Here is a 21,380-nt window from a genome sequence, read left to right as displayed (position 1 = left end):
ATCTACCCCCACCACACAAGATGCCACTACCACTTCTGCCTCCCTGACCACTATACCTGCTTCCACAACCATTACAACCATTCCTGATACTTCCCCCCTGGATACAACTACATATGATTATTCCACCACCTCTGGTGAAGACACTGACACTACCACTCTGACTGACACCTCCTTCCCTACTGACACCACCATACCTGATGTCACTACTTCTATCCCAACTTCTTCTGCCACCAAGCCCTCATCAGCTACTTCTACCACTTCTGCAACATCTGTGACTACATCTGTGGCTGCTACCACTGATGCCTCCAGCTCATCAGCTTCCTCTACCACAGCCTCCTCAAAAACTATTTCTACCAGTCCTTCCACAACTACTGCTACTTCTATCACCACTTCCACAAGCCCTACATCTACAGCTGTTAACAAATCTGTTTCCTCTACTACAACACCTGTTACCACTGCATCTTCCTCTACTACCTTAAGCACAACTCAAGGAACCACATCTCCTGCCACTACCACAACTGTGGCAACTACCACTTCAGCCACCTCTACCACCACCCCTCTATCAACCACCTCTGTCACAAGTACTACATCAGTTACTTCCACCACCCTTACCACTGGGTCCACAACTATTTCTCCTACACCTGCCCCTACCACAAAAGATGTCACTACCACTTCTGCCTCCCTGACCACTACACCTGCTTCCACAACCATTACAACCATTCCTGATACTTCCCCCCTGGATACAACTACATATGATGATTCCACCACCACTGGTGAAGACACTGACACTACCACTCTGACTGACACCTCCTTCCCTACTGCCACCACCATACCTGATGTCACTACTTCCATCCCAACATCTACTACAGTTATATCCATTGAACATACAACCCCTGTATCTTCTACTGCTGCCATTGCTACCTCTGGGGCCACTTCTGCTGCCACCAAGCCCTCATCAGCCACTTCTACCACTTCTGCAACATCTGTGACTACATCTGTGGCTACCACCACTGGTGCCTCCAGTTCATCTGCTTCCTCTACCATAGCCCCCTCAGAAACTACTTCTACTAGACCTTCTACAACTACTGCTACTTCTATCATCACTTCCACGAACCCCACATCTACATCTGTTAACAAATCTGTTTCCTCTACTACACCTGTTACCACTGCATCTTCCTCTACTACAGCTGCTCCCACCACCACAACCTCTGCTACCTTAAACACAAGTCAAGGCACCACATCTCCTGCCACTACCACAACTGTGGCAACTACCACTTCAGCCACCTCTACGACAACCCCTCTATCAACCACCTCTGTCACAAGTACCACATCAGTTACTTCCACCACCCTTACCACTGGGTCCACAACTACTTCTCCTACATCTACCCCTACCACACAAGATGCCACTACCACTTCTGCCTCCCTGACCACTACACCTGCTTCCACAACCATTACAACAATTCCCGATACTTCTCCCCTGGATACAACTACATATGATGATTCCACCACCTCTGGTGAAGACACTGACACGACCACTCTGACTGACACCTCCTTCCCTACTGATACCACCATACCTGATGTCACTACTTCCACCCCAACTTCTGCTGCCACCAACCCCTCATCAGCTACTTCTACCACTTCTGCAACATCTGTGACTACATCTGTGGCTACTACCACGGGTACCTCCAGCTCATCTGCTTCTTCTACCACAGCCTCCTCAAAAACGATTTCTACCAGTCCTTCCACAACTACTGCTACTTCTATCATCACTTCCACAAGCCCTACATCTACAGCTGTTAACAAATCTGTCTCCTCTACTACAACACCTGTTACCACTGCATCTTCCTCTACTACATCTGCTCCCACCACCACCTCTGATACCTTAAACACAACTCAAGGCACCACATCTCCTGCCACTACCACAACTGTGGCAACTACCACTTCAGCCACTTCTACTACCAACTCTCTATCAACCACCTCTGTCACAAGTACCACATCAGTTACTTCTACCACCCTTACCACTGGGTCCACAACTACTTCTCCTACACCTGCCCCTACCACAAAAGATGTCACTACCACTTCTGCCTCCCTGACCACTACACCTGCTTCCACAACCATTACAACCATTCCTGATACTTCTCCCCTGGATACAACTACATATGATGATTCCACCACCTCTGGTGAAGACACTGACACTACCACTCTGACTGACACCTCCTTCCCTACTGATACCACCATACCTGATGTCACTACTTCCATCCCAACTTCTTCTGCCACCAAGCCCTCATCAGCTACCTCTACCACTTCTGCAACATCTGTTACTACATCTGTGGCTGCTACCACTGGTGCCTCCAGCTCATCAGCTTCCTCTACCACAGCCTCCTCAGAAACTACTTCTACTGGCTCTTCCACAACTACTGCTACTTCTATCATCACTCCCACAGGCCCCACATCTACAGCAGTTAACAAATCTGTTTCCTCTACTACAACACCTGTTAGCACTGCATCTTCCTCTACTACAGCTGCTCCCACCACCACAACCTTTGCTACCTTAAACACAACTCAAGGCACCACATCTCCTGCCACTACCACAACTGTGGCAACTACCACTTCAGCCACCTCTACCACCACCCCTCTATCAACCACCTCTGTTACAAGTACTACATCTGTTACATCCACCACCCTTACCACTGGGTCCACAACTACTTCTCCTACACCTGCCCCTACCACAAAAGATGTCACTACCACTTCTGCCACCCTGACTACTACACCTGCTTCCACAACCGTTACAACCATTCCTGATACTTCCCCCCTGGATACAACTACATATGATGATTCCACCACCTCTGATGAAGACACTGACACGACCACTCTGACTGACACCTCCTTCCCTACTGCCACCACCATACCTGATGTCACTACTTCCATCCCAACTTCTGCTGTCACCAAGCCCTCATCAGCTACTTCTACCACTTCTGCAACATCTGTGACTACATCTGTGGCTGCTACCACTGGTGCCTCCAGCTCATCAGCTTCCTCTACCACAGCCTCCTCAGAAACTACTTCTACTAGCCCTTCCACAACTACTGCTACTTCTATCATCACTCCCACAGGCCCCACATCTATAGCTGTTAACAAATCTGTTTCCTCTACTACAACACCTGTTACCACTGCATCTTCCTCTACTACATCTGCTCCCACCACCACCTCTGATACCTTAAACACAACTCAAGGCACCACATCTCCTGCCACTACCACAACTGTGGCAACTACCACTTCAGCCACCTCTGCTACCAACTCTCTATCAACCACCTCTGTCACAAGTACCACATCAGTTACTTCCACCACCCTTACCACAGGGTCCACAACTACTTCTCCTACATCTACCCCTACCACACAAGATGCCACTACCACTTCTGCCTCCCTGACCACTACATCTGCTTCCACTAACACTACTTCTACTGGAACCACCTCTGCTGCCACTAGCACTACCAATCCTGCCACTACCACATCTCCTTCCTCTACTACAGTACCTGGGAGCACCACATCTATAGCCAGCACATCTGCCCCAACAACTATCACATCTGCTAGCACATATGTCATTAGCACAACTGTCCCGACCACATCTACAACCACTGATGCTCCATCCTCTCCAACTCCTTCTGTCCCTACATCTTCTGCTAGTGTTACACTTGATACCTCTACTCCTCCTAACACCTCACCCATTGTCTCCACATCTGATTCGATCACCCCCACTGACACAACCATAGTTGATGATGTGATCACCACCAAGGCATTGGCTACTACTGATGAAACAACCACTAATCTTGACACAAGCACACCCGATGAAACGACCACCACAGTGGTCACATCTGAGGAAACCACCTCTGTAGTAGCTACTACTTAGAAACCATCACCACTGAGGAATATGAAACCACCTTTCCTGGGGAAATGAGTACTGATTAAACTGTCATCACAAGTGATTTCACCACATCTAATGCTGATTAATATGGCACTGCCAGGAACCATAAGGCAGAAATAAAGAGGGTCTTGGTGAGGATATATAAAATAAATCCTAATTCACTTGAATTCAAAGGAAAAATCAATGGGACTCTAACCAATTAGAGACAGTTATTCTTAATTAGTGATAATTATATAATGACTAATAATAATTACAATTAGCAAAATGAGAAATAATTCCTTGTGTGTCTATAGTTGAAAGGAAAATGACCTGATGTATTTATCAAAGCCAGAGTTCTATTTCATGAGACAAGATTTTTAAAAGATTGACTGTACATGACAATGTTCGTCATGAGTTGCATCAGAGAATTAAATGTAAGAATGTTTCCCATTAAACACATCATGAAACAAAAGGAAATGAAATAAAATTAAAGAAAACAAGGACCACATTGAAAAGATTTCTGCTTTCTCCAACCATCATTGGACTTTGAAACAATTGATCCTGATCCTTTGAGGCAGAAAATTAGTAGGTGACCTTCCATTAAAGGACCACTCTTCAAGTTGATGTGAATTATGTAACACACATTTATTGAATTTATTTAAATAAAAGATGTCTGGCATTTCACTAACGGGAAGTTCCTCATATGTTACATCTAAATTGCTTTTAAAAATCAAATCATAATTGTTTTCTATATGAGAATTTCAGGTTGAATCTTTTAGAGAAGATAATAATTGTCCCTTAGTCAATCAATTGAAAAAGAATTTTTAAAAGTTAGCTTAAAGTCAAAGTATCAAATCATAAAACTATGATTAAATGTATAAATATGGATTTACCTGTTCTTTCAGGGGACTTGTTTTACACACAAAAAAAACATATCTCACCAGAAATCCATCCATGTTTACATAATTCATTAAAAAACCTCTTCAATATGAGCATCACTTGCAAACTATAATGATGTAGATACTATCTGCTTTAATGGCTGAGGAGTTGAAGGCCATGGCTTCATTTTTCTCTTCTCAATGCTCCAAACCACTCCAGACAACTCTTTCAATTGTTCTGCAACTGATGATATTGTACACATTTTCATGGTGTATTGTGGTGTGCATTAATGTGGTTGTTCTTAAGTCCAACTGTTCACGACCCCTTATGGGGTTTTCTTGGCAAAGATACTGGGGTGGTTTGCTATTTCTCTCTCCATTTTCAAATGAAGAAACTGAGGCAAAATGGCTTTAGTGGCTTGCCCAGGGTCACACAGCTAATAAGTGTCTGAAGCCAGATCTGAACTCAGGAAGATAAATACTCCCAGTCCTTTCCCCACTGCACCATTTAGCTGCCCTTATGTGTATTAATACAGAGAAGAAAAACGTTCAAACATTATTTTATAAAATACATTTAAAATCATACCCACCACATAGAAATCTCAACTCATGTTAAATATATATATATATATACATATATAAAGATTACCAATTCCTCTACTAGATTGTAAGATCCCTAATTTTTCTTTATTTTTTTTTATCTTTCCTAGTACCTAGCATAGTGCTTTGTATCCATTAGATAACTGGGAAATGTCTGTTCAGCTTACCACAAAGGACCACAAAGCCCTGAGAACCTTAGCTACTTCACTTCATACTGATAAGTGACTCCAAGCTCAAGAGCTAAGAAACCTTGCCTTCTAAACATTTATTAAGTTCTTAATACATATGGGTCACTGTGCTGTTTTTCACAAATATTTTCTCATTTAATTCTCACAACTTCCCAGAGTTTGAAATCAAGTCTAACTGACCCCAGGCCCATTGAGCCACCTACCTACCTACAGGGGAAAGAAGATTGTCCAAATGGCAACTACTACCCCACTCCACATTGACCAGAGAAATCAAGTGAGCCAAAGACCTCCTGAAGCAAGGAAGCTCATATTGGCACTACAGCACCATATTGCACCCCCTTGAGATGTTACAGTGATTGAGACAGTGCAGATTCAATGGCAGGGGCATTGTTTTGGGGGGGGTGCAAATAGTTGCCTTCAGGCTAATTGTGTTGAAGTCACTGTGGGGATCTTGGCCAGAGTCTTTTCCTCTTCCCCCAGTTCTTGCTTTTGTTGCTGAATCATTTTCAGTTGTGTCCATCTCTCCGTGTGTGACCCATTTCAGGTACTTTTGGCAAACATACTAGAGTGCTTTGCCATTTCCTTCTCCATCTCATTTTACAGATGAGGAAACTGAGCCAAATAGGGTTAAGGGACTTGCCCAGGGTCACACTGTTAGTACTCGTTTGAGGCCACATTTGAACTCAGGTCTTCCTGACTCCAGGACTAGCACTTTAACTGCTGCCATCTAGCTGCCCTACTCTGCTCAGTCTAAGGATTTACACACTAGAAGGTTTGACTTAGCCTTGGGGAGAAGGAAAGGTGTGAAAAGTTATTCTGAGGTCCAACTTCATGCATGTCACCTTCCTGAGTTCCTGGTTTAGTGACTGAGGAAGTGAATAATGGTTTTTTATTATTTTTATTTTTATTTTTACTTTTTTGCAGGGCAATGGGGATTAAGGGACTTGCCCAGGGTGACACAGCTAGTAAGTGTCAAATGTCTGAGCCAGATTTGAACTCAGGTTCTCCTGATTCCAGGGCCAGTGCTTTATCCACTGAACCACCTAGCTGCCCCTCAAGTATTCGTAATAAAAATGAGTGTTGGACTTTATCAAAAGCTTTTTCTGCATCTATTGATATAATCATATACATAATAATATATATAATATGGTATATATACATATATACATAGACAAGCACATATATGTTCATATATAATATAATAATATCTAATACAAATAATATATAGTTACACAATCCCTACATTCCTGGTATAAATTCCAGGATCATAATGTATAATGGTTGTAATAATATTTTAGCTAGTATTTTATATCAGATTTTTAGATTTACATTAATTAACTAGTCTATAATTTTCCTTTTTTCTGATTTTAGTCTTCCTACCTTAGGTATCAGCATCATATTTGTTTCATAAAAGGAATTTTATAGGATCCCTTCTTTACCTATATTCCAAACAATTTATTTAATATTGGAATTAGTTGATCTTTAAATGTTTTATAGAATACACTTGTGAATCCGTGCTTTCCTCTTTGGAAGTTAATTTATGGAGTATTGAATTTCTTTTTCTAAAATTGGCGTATTTAGATATTCTATTTTTTCTTCTGCTAATCTAGGCCATTTATATATTTGTAAATATTCTTCCATTTCACTTATATTGCAAAATTTACTGGCATATAATTGGGCAAAATAATGCCTTATGATTCCTTTAATTTCTTTTTTTTCTTTTTTAGTGAGGCAATTGGGGTTAAGTGCTTTGCCCAGGGTCACACAGCTAGTTAAGTATTAAGTGTCTGAGGCCGGATTTGAACTCAGGTACTCCTGACTCCAGGGCCGGTGCTCTATCTACTGAGCCATCTAGTTGCCCCGATTCCTTTAATTTCATCTTCATTAGTGGTATATTCATCCTTTTCATTTTTTATATAAGTGATTTGGTTTTCTTCTCTCTTTAAATCAAATTAAACAATTGTTTACATATTTTTCATAAAGCCAATTCCTAGTTTTATTTATTAATTCTATGGATTTTTAATCCAAATTTTAAAAATCTCACCTTTAATTTTTAGGATTTTTAATTTAGTGTTTAATTGGGGATTTTTAATTCATTCTTTTTCTAGTTTTTTTAATTGCATACCCAATTCATTCAACTGCTCTTTCTCTATTTTATTGATGTAAGCATTTAGAGATATAAATTTTCCCCTAATCAGTGTTTTTGCTGTATCCTGTAGCTTTTGATATGCTGTCTCATTATTGTCATTCTCTTTATTGAAATTATTGATTGTTTCTATGATTTGTTGTTTAACCCACTCGTTTTTTAAGATTAGGTTGTTTTAGTTTTAATCTAAGTTTCCTTGGTCCCATATTAAATACAATTCTATCACATTATGATTTGAAAAGGATACTTTTAATATTTCTGCTTTCACTATAAAAAATTTATGCACTGTGGACAGCTAGGTGGCTCAGTGGATAGAGCATTGGCCCTGGACTTTGGAGGACATGAGTTCAAATATGGCCTCGAACATTTAGGACTTACTAGCTTTGTGACCTTGGGCAAGTCACTTAACCCAATTTCCCTGCAAAAAAATTAAAAATGTGTATATAACCTATATCAGATTACCTGCTGTCTAGGGGAGGGGGAGGGAGGGGAGGGAGGGAGAAAAATCTGAAATTGGAAGGCTTGTATAAACAAAAGTTGAGAACTATCTTTACATGTAATGGGAAAAAAATAAAATACTTTATTAATTTTTAAAAAAGAATTAAGAAACTGAAAGGTATTTCAGAGAGCCACACCTCTGAGTCACGCCTTCTTCCCATAAGAAGTGCAAGGACTTCTCTCTTGGTTTCAGTTCCCTAGTACCTAAATAAACTATTATTTTATTCTAATTGGAAAAAAAATATATGCACTAATATGTGATCAATCTTTGTAAAGATACCATGAACCACTGAGAAAAAGATATATTCCTTTGTATGTCCATACAATTCTCTCCAGATATCTATCCTATGTAGTTTATCTAAAATTCTGTTCATTTCCTTTATTTCTTCCTTACTTATTTTTGGGATTGATTTATCAAGTTCTGAGAGGTTACAATTAAGTTTCCTACTATTATAGTACTACTACCTTTATCCACCATTTAACTTTTCTTTAAAAAATTTAAATCCTATAGTATTTGGTGCATATAAGTTCAATATTGATGGTACATTTTATTAAAATGAAGCTACCCTATTTATCTCTTTTAAATTACATATATTTTAGTCAGACTTTGTCTGAGATCATAATTATTATCCCTGGCTTTTTTTTTTTTTTTGCATCAGCTGAAGCATAAAAAATCCAACCCTCCCTTTTAACTCTCTTTATATTTCTCACTCTTTTTTTTTTTTGGTGGGGCAATGAGGGTTAAGTGACTTGCCCAGGGTCACACAACTAGTTAGTGTCAAAGGTCACATTTGAACTTGGGTCCTCCTGAACCTAGGGCCAGTTCTTTATCCACTGTGCCATCTAGCTGCCCCCTATATTTCTCACTCTTAAATGTGTTTCTTGTAAACAACATATTGTTGGTTTCTGATTTTTAATCCATTCTGCTAACCATTTCCATTTTATGGATGAGTTCATTCCATTCACATTCAAAGTCATAATGCTATTTGCAAATTTCCCTCCATCTTATTTTTACTATTTTCCTTCTCAGCCTCTTTTTACCCTATCCCTGTTACCTTATCTTCTCCCCTTACCTTCTTTTTTTTTGTGAGGCAGGTAGGGTTAAGTGACTTGCCCAGGGTCACACAGCTACAAAGTGTCAAGTGTCTGAGGCTGGATTTGAACTCAGGTCCTCCTGAATCCAGGGCTAGTGCCACCTAGCTGCCCCTCCCCTTACCTTCTTATTGCTCTTTTTCCTCACACCTCTAAAAGTCCTCCCTTGTCTTCTCCCCTCATCCTCACCCCCACTTGTTTCCTCTATACTAGTTCTTCCTTTCATGCCTTGTTTTAAAGAGATTATTGGGGATACTAGGTGGCACAGTGGATGAAGTACTGGCCTCAGATTCAGGAAGACCTGAGGTCAAATCCAGGGCCAGACACTTGACACTAGCTGTGTGACCCTGGACAAGTCACTTAACTCTCGTTGCCCTGCAAAAAGAGAGAGGGGAGAGAGAGAGAGCGAGAGATTATTGTTCCTTTTTGCCTTTTCTCAACCTATTTCATTTTTTAGAATTACTGTCCTATACAACTCAGCTCCTAACTTTCTTTCATACTACACTAGAAATAATAACAGTTTTAAGAAAATTGATAACATTTTCATATATCATAAGTAAACACTTTGCCTTTATACGTGTTTATAATTAGTCTTTAATGATTTTGTTCTATTTCTTCTGGATGTTTTATATTGAATTTTCCATTGAGTTCTGGTCTTTTTGTAACAAATACCTGAAAGTCTTTCAGTTCATGAAATGTCCTTTTTTTCCATTCAGGATTATACTCAACTTTGCTGGGTAAGTTCTTCTTGGATTCAACCCAGAATCCTTTTCTCTTTGAAATATGAAGTTCCAAGGCTTAGAGTCTTCTAGTGTGGAAGTTGGCAGGTGTTGTGAAATACTGACTGTTTTTCCCCAGTACTTAAATTGGCATGTTACTTGTTGCTTACAATATGTTCTATTTAACCTGGGGATTTTGAAAACTGGGAAGACATTCCAATAAGTTTTCTTCCTGGGATCTCTTTCTGGTGGTAAACAGTAGATTTTTTTCTATTTCTATTTTACCCTTTTGTTCTATAACTTTAGGGCAATTTTCCTTAATAATTTCTAATTGTATTGTATCCAGATTCTTGTTTAACATTACTTTCTGGTAGTCCAACAATTCCTATATTTTCTCTCTTTGATCTGTTATCCAGATAAGTGCTTTTTCTAATGAGATGTTACAGATTCTCTTCTATTGTTTCTAGTTTTATTATTTCTTGGTAACTTATAATGCCATTTGATTCCACTTGTCCAATTGTAGTTTTTAAGGAGTTATTTTCTTTCTTAAGATTTTGTATCTCTTTTTCCAATTGGTAAACTTCTCTTCATAATCTTCTTGCTTTTATTTGACCTATTCATTTCTTTTTAAGTACTTCTGAAAGTTCTTTTTGGATGCTCTCCACATTCAGAAAAAGAACTATGTAGTCTGAATGCAAATTGAAGCAAATTGAAAGAACTTATGTTGTTACTTTTTTGTTATTATTCTTATTTATTTTTTCTTGCATGTTTTCCCTTTTGTTCTGATTCTTCTCTTACAACATGACTAATGTGGAAATATGTTTAACATGATTGTAATGTATAACTTATATCAAACTGCTTGCTGTCCTCAGGAGGAGAGAGGGAAAGAGGGTGGGAGAAAAATCTGGAACTCAAAAAAAATCTTTACAAGTAATTGGAAAAAATAATTAAAATAAATAAATTTTCAAAAAAAGTTAAAAAATTTTGAAAGTTCTTTTGGGGTTTGTGACCATTTGATGTTATTCTTTGGGGGTAGGAGTGGCTTCCTTAAGATCTTTTTTAAAAACAAAGTAGCTATCTATGGTCAAGTTCTTTTTCCTTTGATTACTCATTTTTATTGTTATTTTGTTTTCTTTTTAGTATCTTATAATTATCATCATTATTACTGTCATCATCATCAAGTTTTAATCCCTAGTCATGGGTAATGTTACCCTAGACTTCAGATCCTCCTTACTGTTGTTTTCTAAATTCTGAAGGGAGACTCAACCTCAGGGACCCCTCTACTCCCCTAGGCCACAGCTAGAGCTCCAACCATGCTGTCCTGAAAATGTTCTTATTCCTTGTGGTACTGCACTCACTGGTCTTATGCTTGTTCTTCTTCATCCACAGCCATAGCCAGGGATTATGTCTGCTCAGCACTACTAGACCTGACTTTCAGAAACAGCAAGGGGTCTTTCAATCTCCCCCCACTCAGCCTCTGCTGCTCCTTAGCTGAAAGTTCATGAAGTAAAGGGTGCAGAGGTCATTGTATTGCTGTGAAGAGTTAAATTATTCACAGTTCTTTATTAAACAATATGGCTGTCATCACGCACAATGTTCTCCAGGTCCTCAAATAACAATTGTAACAATCAGCAATATTGCTTTACCCATGCATGATCTTACTGGAAAGGTCTCTGCTATTTCTCCATTACAGATAATGCTAACTTTTGACTTTATATAGATACTAATAATCCTATTATGGAATAGTCCATTTATTTTTAATACCTATCTTTTTAAACATAAATGAGTATTGTATTATGTTAAAGTCTTTTTCTGTATCTATTGTTAGACTCATGTGACTTTATTGTTTTGTTTATTAATATTATCTATGATGGTTATAGTTTGGGGGGTTTTTAATATTGAACCAGCCCTAAATTGCTGGTATCAATCCATGGTGATGTTAGTGTATAATCTTTTTCATTTGTTTTGCTATAGACTCTTTACCAGTATTTGTTCAATAATTTGCTTTGATATTCATTAAAAATACGAATACACCATTTTCTCTTTTGCTTTAGCTCTCTTTGGTTTAGTTATTAGGACCATATTTTCCTTGTGGAAGGAGTTTAATAAAATTCCATCTTGCCATATTTTTATAATTTGTGTTAAATTATAATTAATTTTTCTTTGAGGATTTGATAGAATTCACTTATAAATTGATCTGGTTCTGGTTTTGTTTTGTTTTGTTTTATGTGGGGTGGGGGGACTTCCTTTATGGGTTGATTTTTTTTTCTGAGAGTTGGTTATTTATACAGGCTATCCCAAAAGGTGTAGGGCATTTTTTTTCAAGACAATGAGGGTTAAGTAACATGCCCAGGGTCACACAGCTAGCAACTGTCAAGTGTTTGAAGCTAAATTTGAACTCAGGTCCTCCTGAATCCAGAAACAGTGCTTTATCCACTGTGCCAACTAACTGCTCCTGGCCTAGTGCATTTTTAAGCTTTAATAACCCCTTTGCTCCAAAAAAAGGTATATACAAAAATCTATAAAATATTTATATCTACATCTGTATATCAATGGGTGTATCATAGACAGATAGTGTCCTATGAATAAATGAACATCAATGTTACTAGAAAAACCATTTATCCAAAGTAGATTTTAAAAGACATCAATAACTATTTATTAAATCACAGTTACCTTTAACCATCATAGTTGCTGACTTTTCCTCAAATCTACAAACATACCAATTAATTTCTACCCTCAAGATTTCTTTCCAAGTTTCTTCCTATGATAACAAATTCAATTCTCACTGAACATAAGTTCCCTTGTCCCCTCCTTATGTCATGCAAATGACTGTTGAAACTCTCAATCTGTTAAAAACTCCTGACAGAAGATACTTAAACTCTTTGTCCAGTATTTGATTCCCCCAATAAAATGGTTGATTCTGGCTCCATTCTCTCTGGCTCAGGCTTCTTACATTTTAAACTCAATGAGTTGGGGAATTTCACAACTTCCATTTACTTGAACCCCCACCAGCTGTGTGTTCCCCACATTTCAGGGGGTCATGACCAGTAGCCCTGCTCCATTTAACCACTTAACATCAGATTAGTTTTGTACAGGAATATTTGTTTCAAAGATATAGCTAAAATAAAGTACAAAATTTCCCCAGCATCTCAATGGCATAATCCCCTTTCTAGTACATCACTGAAAGTTAGGGGGAGAGGTAAAGGAATGGAGAAAGAGATTAGGCAAAAGAAAAGGTGGAAGACCCCTGTCTTCACATGCACAGACTTTATCAGGTTATAAGTATTTTACAAAAAATAAAATAGCACGTAAATTTCCCCAACCCAAGAGAAATGAAATTAATTAGGAAATGGGGCACATGAGGAAATACCATTTCCTTATTTAAGATCTAAAATATTAGTCCTGCCCTGTTATTTTTAGATTAAAAAAAAATTTAGCCCTGACAGTTGATAGTCATCATGATAGTCATTGCTGTTGTTGTTGAGTCATGTCCAACTCTTCATGACCCTAATTTGGGGATTTCCATTTCCTTCTCCAGCTTATTTTACAGATGAGGAAACTGAGGCAAACAGAGTTAAGTGATTTGCCCAGGATCACACAGCTAATAAGTGGCTGAGGGCAGATTTGAACCCAGGAAGATGAGTCTTCCTGATTCCAGACCTGGCTCTCTATTCACTGCACCAGCTAGCTGACCATCTAACTCTAAAATCTGATTTTTAAAATGTTTAACTCTACATGTGTCTTTCTCTACATATTTATTTCTGCAGTTAAGTAGGACACAGCAGAGACAGGCTGAGTCAAAGAAGAGGCCAAGGGCATATTCATCCCAGTCATTGTCTCCTAGTTCATCTTCTGCTACAGCAGTTCATCCAAATTCTGCATTTCAACAAAGAAATAGTCCATCAAAATCACTTGATCAGAAAAGGGTTAATCAGTCACGACATGTTCAAAAGCCTGGCCAAAGGCAATCACAGCAAAATTCCCCTATAAAACAAACATCTAACAAAGCCTCCTCTCCTTCCAATTTATCTACTCCAAAAAGGTATAGCTCCACTCAATTTCATTCAGTTCCATTTAAAAATCAAAATAGACAGTCAAAAGCTCAGGGAAGTTCACAAAGACAAATTCAGCAAAAAAGCCAGTCAAGTCAACAAAAACAGAGAAGCGAACCAGCAAAACAAAAAAGACGTGTCCCACCAAAAGCCCAAACCAAAACAGACCCAAAAGGGGGGTCTACTCTACAAAAACATCCCAGAAAAACAGTAGCACAAGAGAGAACTCTTCAACAAAATCCTCAGCCCAAATCAGCCCCCAGAAAGAAGCCTGTTTCACAAAATTCTCGGATCAAAGCAGTTGCCACAAAGAAGTTTGTTCCACAAAATGCTCGGTCCAAATCAGCTGCCAGAAAGAAGCCTGTTTCACGAAATCCTCAAACCACAAAAGCCAACAGAAATAAGTCTGTTCCACAAAAGCCTAAGCCCAAATCAGCCCCCAGAAAGAAGCCTGTTTCACGAAATCCTCAAACTAGAAAAACCAACACAAAGAAGTCTGTTCCACAAAACCCTCAGTCTAAATCAGCTGCCAGAAAGAAGCTTGTTTCACGAAATTCTCAGACCACAAAAGCCTCCACAAAGAAGTCTATTCCACAAAATCCTCAGCCCAAATCAGCCAGAGGAAAGAAGCCTGTTTCCCAAAACCCCCGACCCAAAACAGGCACCAGAAAGAAGACTGTTTCACGAAACCCACGACCTACAAAAGTCATCAGAAAGAAGCCTGTTACACGAAAACCTCGACCCAAAACAGTCATCAGAAAGAAGCCTGTTACACAAAAACCTCGACCCAAAACAGTCATCAGAAAGAAGCCTGTTACACGAAAACCTCGACCCAGAAGAGTCATCAGAAAGAAGCCTGTTTCACAAAAACCTAGGCCCAAAACAGCCCCTGGACATAGGCCTGTTCCAAAGAAACCATCACCCAAAAGAAGACCCAAACGCAGACCTAGTTCACAGAAGCCTCCCAAAAAAGGACCTGCCCCACATTCATCTAAGCCACAGAGACCTGGACAACACCATTGTGATCCAAATCCAAATGTGCACCATAAGCCTAAGCCAACAACCAAACCTTATACTGATACCACCAAACAAACCACCACAACTACCCAAGAACCCACAACCATCAGCTCTACCATCATTATTATACCTACTACCACCACTACCACCAAATATACTACCCATAAAAAACCCATTACTGCTACCCTCAAACCTGCGAATATCACCAGTTCAACTACTATCAAAGCTACTCCCACTAAACCCAAACCCACGACTTCCATATCTTCTACCTCCAAGAAAACCAACATCACCACCAAACCTTCTCAGGTCACCAAATCTACCACAAAATCCACTACCACAAAATCCACTACCACTACAACTACCACTGTCAGGAAAACCACTAGCACCACTCCCTTTGTAAAATCCACCACCACAACTAAAAGTCCTGCTTCTACTGTGCCCACCACCACAAGCAGCAAATCTACGATCCCATCTACTACTACCACTGTATCTGTTGCTACTACGACATCTCTTGCTCCAACCACGAGAGTTTCATCCACCCTAACTGACATTACTCCAGCACCAATTGTTGCCACATCTGCTGCCTCTACCACAAGACCTGCCCACACAAGCACCACAGCAGCCACTGTTGCTACATCAGCAAGGACTACCTCTGCCTCCACCTCATCTACTACTCCTACAACTCTGGCTACTTCGTCCACTATACATGCTGCTAGTAAGGGTACTATCACAAGCACTATATCTACTACCACAAGACCTGCCTCTACCACGACTGCTTCCACTGGCAGCACATCTACTATTTCTAACACAACATCTGCAAGTACCAAGTCCCTTACCACTACCAGAACTGTGGCAACTACCACTTCTGCCACCTCTACCACCACCCCTCTATCAACCACCTCTGTTACAAGTACCACATCAGTTAATTCCACCACCCTTACTAATAGGTTCACAACTGCCCCGACCACATCTACAGCCACTGATGCTCCATCCTCTCCAATTCCTTCTGCCCCTACATCTTCTGTTACTGTTACTCTTGATACCTCTAATCCTCCTGACACCTCACCTATTGCCTCCACATCTGATTTGTTCACCCCCACTGACACAACTATAGTTGATGATGTGACCACCACAGATGTATGGGCCACTACTGATGAAATGACCACTTATCTAGATGAAACAATCACCACAGTGGTCACAGCTGAGGAAACCACCTTGGTAGAAAATTAGCTACTACTTAGAAACCATCACCACTGAGGAATATGAAACCACCTTTCCTGGGGAAATGAGTACTGATTAAACTGTCATCACAACTGATTTCACCACACCTAATGTTGATTAATTTGGCACTGCCAGGACTTATAAGGCAGAAATAAAGAGGGTCTTGGTGAGGAGATATAAAATAAATCCTAATTCACTTGAATTCAAAGGAAAAATCAATGGGACTCTAACCAATTAGAGACAGTTATTCTTAATTAGTGATAATTATATAATGACTAATAATAATTACAATTAGCAAAATGAGAAATAATTCCTTGTGTGTCTACAGTTGAAAGGAAAATGACCTGATGCATTTATCAAAGCCAGAGTTCTATTTCATGAGACAAGATTTTTAAAAGATTGACTGTACATGACAATGTTCATCATGAGTTGCATCAGAGAATTAAATGTAAGAATGTTTCCCATTAAACACATCATGAAACAAAAGGAAATGAAATAAAATTAAAGAAAACAAGGACCACATTGAAGAGATTCCTGCTTTTTCCAACCATCATTGGACTTTGAAACAATTGATCCTGATCCTTTGAGGCAGAAAATTAGTAGGTGACCTTCCATTAAAGGACCACTCTTCAAGTTGATGTGAATTATGTAACACACATTTATTGAATTTATTTAAATAAAAGATGTCTGGCTTTTCACTAACAGGAAGTTCCTCATATGTTACATCTAAATTGCTTTTAAAAATCAAATCATAATTATTATCTATATGAGAATTCCATGGTGAATCTTTTAAGGAAGAGAATAATTGTACCCTAGTCTATTAATTGAAAACAATTTTTACAAGTTAGCTTAAAGTCAAAGTATCAAATAATAAAATTATGATTAAATGTACAAATATGGATTTACCATTTCTTTCAGGGGACTTGTTTTACACACACACACAAAACCCCATACCCCACCAGAAATCCATCCATGTTTACATAATTCATTAAAAAACCTCTTCAATATGAGCATCACTTGCAAACTATAATGATGTAGATACTATCTGCTTTAATGGCTGAGGAGTTGAAGGCCATGGCTTCATTTTTCTCTTCTCAATGCTCCAAACCACTCCAGACAACTCTTTCAATTGTTCTGCAACTGATGATATTGTACACATTTTCGTGGTGTATTGTGGTTTGCATTAATGTGGTTGTTCTTCAGTCCAACTGTTCATGACCCCTTATGGGGTTTTCTTGGCAAAGATACTGGGGTGGTTTGCTATTTCTCTCTCCATTTTCAAATGAAGAAACTGAGGCAAAATGGCTTTAGTGGCTTGCCCAGGGTCACACAGCTAATAAGTGTCTGAAGCCAGATCTGAACTCAGGAAGATAAATACTCCCAGTCCTTTCCCCACTGCACCATTTAGCTGCCCTTATGTGTATTAATACAGAGAAGAAAAACGTTCAAACATTATTTTATAAAATACATTTAAAATCATACCCACCACATAGAAATCTCAACTCATGTTAAATATATATATATATATATATATATACATATATAAAGATTACCAATTCCTCTACTAGATTGTAAGATCCCTAATTTTTCTTTATTTTTTTTTATCTTTCCTAGTACCTAGCATAGTGCTTTGTATCCATTAGATAACTGGGAAATGTCTGTTCAGCTTACCACAAAGGACCACAAAGCCCTGAGAACCTTAGCTACTTCACTTCATACTGATAAGTGACTCCAAGCTCAAGAGCTAAGAAACCTTGCCTTCTAAACATTTATTAAGTTCTTAATACATATGGGTCACTGTGCTGTTTTTCACAAATATTTTCTCATTTAATTCTCACAACTACCCAGAGTTTGAAATCAAGTCTAACTGACCCCAGGCCCGTTGAGCCACCTACCTACCTACCTACAGGGGAAAGAAGATTGTCCAAATGGCAACTACTACCCCACTCCACATTGACCAGAGAAATCAAGTGAGCCAAAGACCTCCTGAAGCAAGGAAGCTCATATTGGCACTACAGCACCATATTGCATCCCCTTGAGATGTTACAGTGATTGAGACAGTGCAGATTCAATGGCAGGGGCATTGTTTTGGGGGGGGGGGTGCAAATAGTTGCCTTCAGGCTAATTGTGTTGAAGTCACTGTGGGGATCTTGGCCAGAGTCTTTTCCTCTTCCCCCAGTTCTTGCTTTTGTTGCTGAATCATTTTCAGTTGTGTCCATCTCTCCGTGTGTGACCCATTTCAGGTACTTTTGGCAAACATACTAGAGTGCTTTGCCATTTCCTTCTCCATCTCATTTTACAGATGAGGAAACTGAGCCAAATAGGGTTAAGGGACTTGCCCAGGGTCACACTGTTAGTACTCGTTTGAGGCCACATTTGAACTCAGGTCTTCCTGACTCCAGGACTAGCACTTTAACTGCTGCCATCTAGCTGCCCAACTCTGCTCAGTCTAAGGATTTACACACTAGAAGGTTTGACTTAGCCTTGGGGAGAAGGAAAGGTGTGAAAAGTTATTCTGAGGTCCAACTTCGTGCATGTCACCTTCCTGAGTTCCTGGTTTAGTGACTGAGGAAGTGAATAATGGTTTTTAATTCTTTTTATTTTTATTTTTACTTTTTTGCAGGGCAATGGGGGTTAAGGGACTTGCCCAGGGTGACACAGCTAGTAAGTGTCAAATGTCTGAGGTCAGATTTGAACTCAGGTCCTCGTGATTCCAGGGCCAGTGCTTTATCCACTGAACCACCTAGCTGCCCGTCAAGTATTCTTTTTTTTTTGTTTGGTTGGTTTTGTTTTGTTTTGTTTTGTTTTTAATTGTTGTGGTTTTTTTGTTTTTGTGGGGCAATGGGGGTTAAGTGATTTGCCCAGCATCACACAGCTAGCAAGTGTCAAGTGATTGAGGCCAGATTTGAACTCAAGTACTCCTGAATCCAGGGCCAGTGCTTTATGCATTGCGCCACTGTCAAGTATTCTTAATAAAAATGAGTTCTGGACTTTATCAAAAGCTTTTTCTGCATCTATTGATATAATCATATATATAATTATATATATATAATATGGTATATACACTTATATATACATATACAAACACATACATGTTAATATATAATATAATAATATCTAATACAAATTATATATATATATATAGTTAAGCAATCCCTACATTCCTGGTATAAATTCCAGGATCATAATTTATAATGTTTATGATATTTTTTTAATATTTTAGCTAGTATCTTATATCAGATTTTTAGATTTACATTAATTAATATACTAGTCTATAATTTTCTTCTTTGCTGTTTTTACTCTTCCAACCTTAGGTATCAGCATCATATTTGTTTCATAAAAGGAATTTTATAGGATCCCTTCTTTACCTATATTCCAAACAATTTATTTAATATTGGAATTAGTTGATCTTTAAATGTTTTATAGAATACACTTGTAAATCCATGCTTTCCTCTTTGGAAGTTAATTTATGGAGTGTTGAATTTCTTTTTCTAAAATAGGCATATTTAGATATTCTATTTTTTTTTCTGCTAATCTAGGCCATTTATATATCTGTAAATATTCTTCCATTTCACTTATATTGCAATATTTATTGGCATATAATTGGGAAAAATAACTCCTTATGATTCCTTTAATTTTATCTTCATTGGTGGTATATTCGTCTTTTTCATTTTTTATATAATTGACTTGGTTTTCTTCTCTCTTTAAATCAAATTAAACAATTGTTTATATATTTTTTTCATTAAGTGAATTCCTATTTTTATTTATTAATTCAATAGATTTTTAATCCAAATTTTATAAATCTCACCTTTAATTTTGAGGATTTTTAATTTAGTATTTAATTGGGGATTTTTAATGCATTGTTTTTCTGGGTTTTTTAATTGCATACCCAATTCATTCATCTGCTCTTTCTCTATTTTATTGATGTAAGCATTTAGAGATATAAATTTTCCCCTAATCAGTGTTTTTTTTGCTGTACCCCCTAGGTTTTGATATGTTGTCTCATTATTGTCATTCTCTTTAATGAAATTATTGATGGTTTCTATGATTTGTTCCTTAATGGACTCATTCTTTAAGATTAGGTTGTTTTAGTTTTAATCTATGTTTCCTTGGTCCCTTATTAAATATAATTTTATTGCATTGTGATCTGAAAAGGATAATTTTAATAATTCTGCTTTTCACTATAAAAATGTTATGCATTAATAAATTAATAAAATCCATGCATTAATTAATTTATGCAATTAATATTAATTAATCTTTGTAAAGATACCATGAACCACTGAGAAAAAGATATATTCCTTTCTATTTCCATACAATTCTCTCCAGATATCTATCATATCTAGTTTATCTAAAATTCTGTTCATTTCCTTTATTTCTTCCTTACTTATTTTTGGGGTTGATTTATCTAGTTCTGAGAGGGTACAATTAAGTTTCCTACTATTATAGTACTACTATCTTTCTCCACCATTTAACTTTTCTTTAAAAAATTTAAATGCTATAGTATTTGATGCACATAAGTTCAATATTAATGTTGCTTCAGTGTCTATGGTACATTTTATTAAAATGAAGTTACCCTATTTATCTCTCTTAAATTAAATCTATTTTAGGCAGACTTTGTCTGAGATCATAATTTTTATCCTTGGGTGGTTGATTTTTTTGGTTTGGGGGTTTTTTGCATCAGCTGAAGCATAATAAATCCAACCTTTCTTCTTAACTCTCTTTACATTTCTCACTCTTAAATGTGTTTCTTGTAAACAACATATTGTTGGTTTCTGATTTTTAATCCATTCTGCTATCCATTCCCATTTTATGGATGAATTCATCCCATTCATATTCAAAGTTATAATGCTATTTGCAAATTTCCCTCCATCTTATTTTTACTCACTATTTTCCTTCTCAGCCTCTTTTTACCCTATCCCTGTTTCCTATCTTCTCCCCTTACCTTCTTATTCCTCATTTTCCTCACCCCTCTAAAAGTCCCTCCCTTATCTGCTCCCCTAATCCTCACCCCTATTTGTTTCTTCTGTACTAGTTCTTCTTTTCATGGCCTGTTTTTTTTTGTTTGTTT

General features: G+C 38.0%; 1 protein-coding gene across 1 annotated transcript in view; it reads left to right on the top strand.

The window, feature by feature from the left end:
* LOC122732285 (mucin-2-like) overlaps positions 1-16,321 on the top strand; it is a 101,957-nt gene extending 85,636 nt beyond the window's left edge. Inside the window, exons 7-8 of the mRNA XM_043972360.1 lie at positions 21-3,892; positions 14,321-16,321. Of these exons, the coding sequence (XP_043828295.1) occupies positions 21-3,892; positions 14,321-16,321 (5,873 nt within the window). The remainder of the gene's footprint in view (positions 1-20; positions 3,893-14,320) is intronic.
* Positions 16,322-21,380: the final 5,059 nt, after the last annotated feature.

The sequence above is a fragment of the Dromiciops gliroides genome, chromosome 6 (assembly GCF_019393635.1).
Source record: "Dromiciops gliroides isolate mDroGli1 chromosome 6, mDroGli1.pri, whole genome shotgun sequence".
NCBI classification, from domain to species: domain Eukaryota; kingdom Metazoa; phylum Chordata; class Mammalia; order Microbiotheria; family Microbiotheriidae; genus Dromiciops; species Dromiciops gliroides.
The sequence above is the reverse complement of the archived record's forward strand: the minus strand, read 5'-3'. Positions and strand labels throughout refer to the sequence as shown.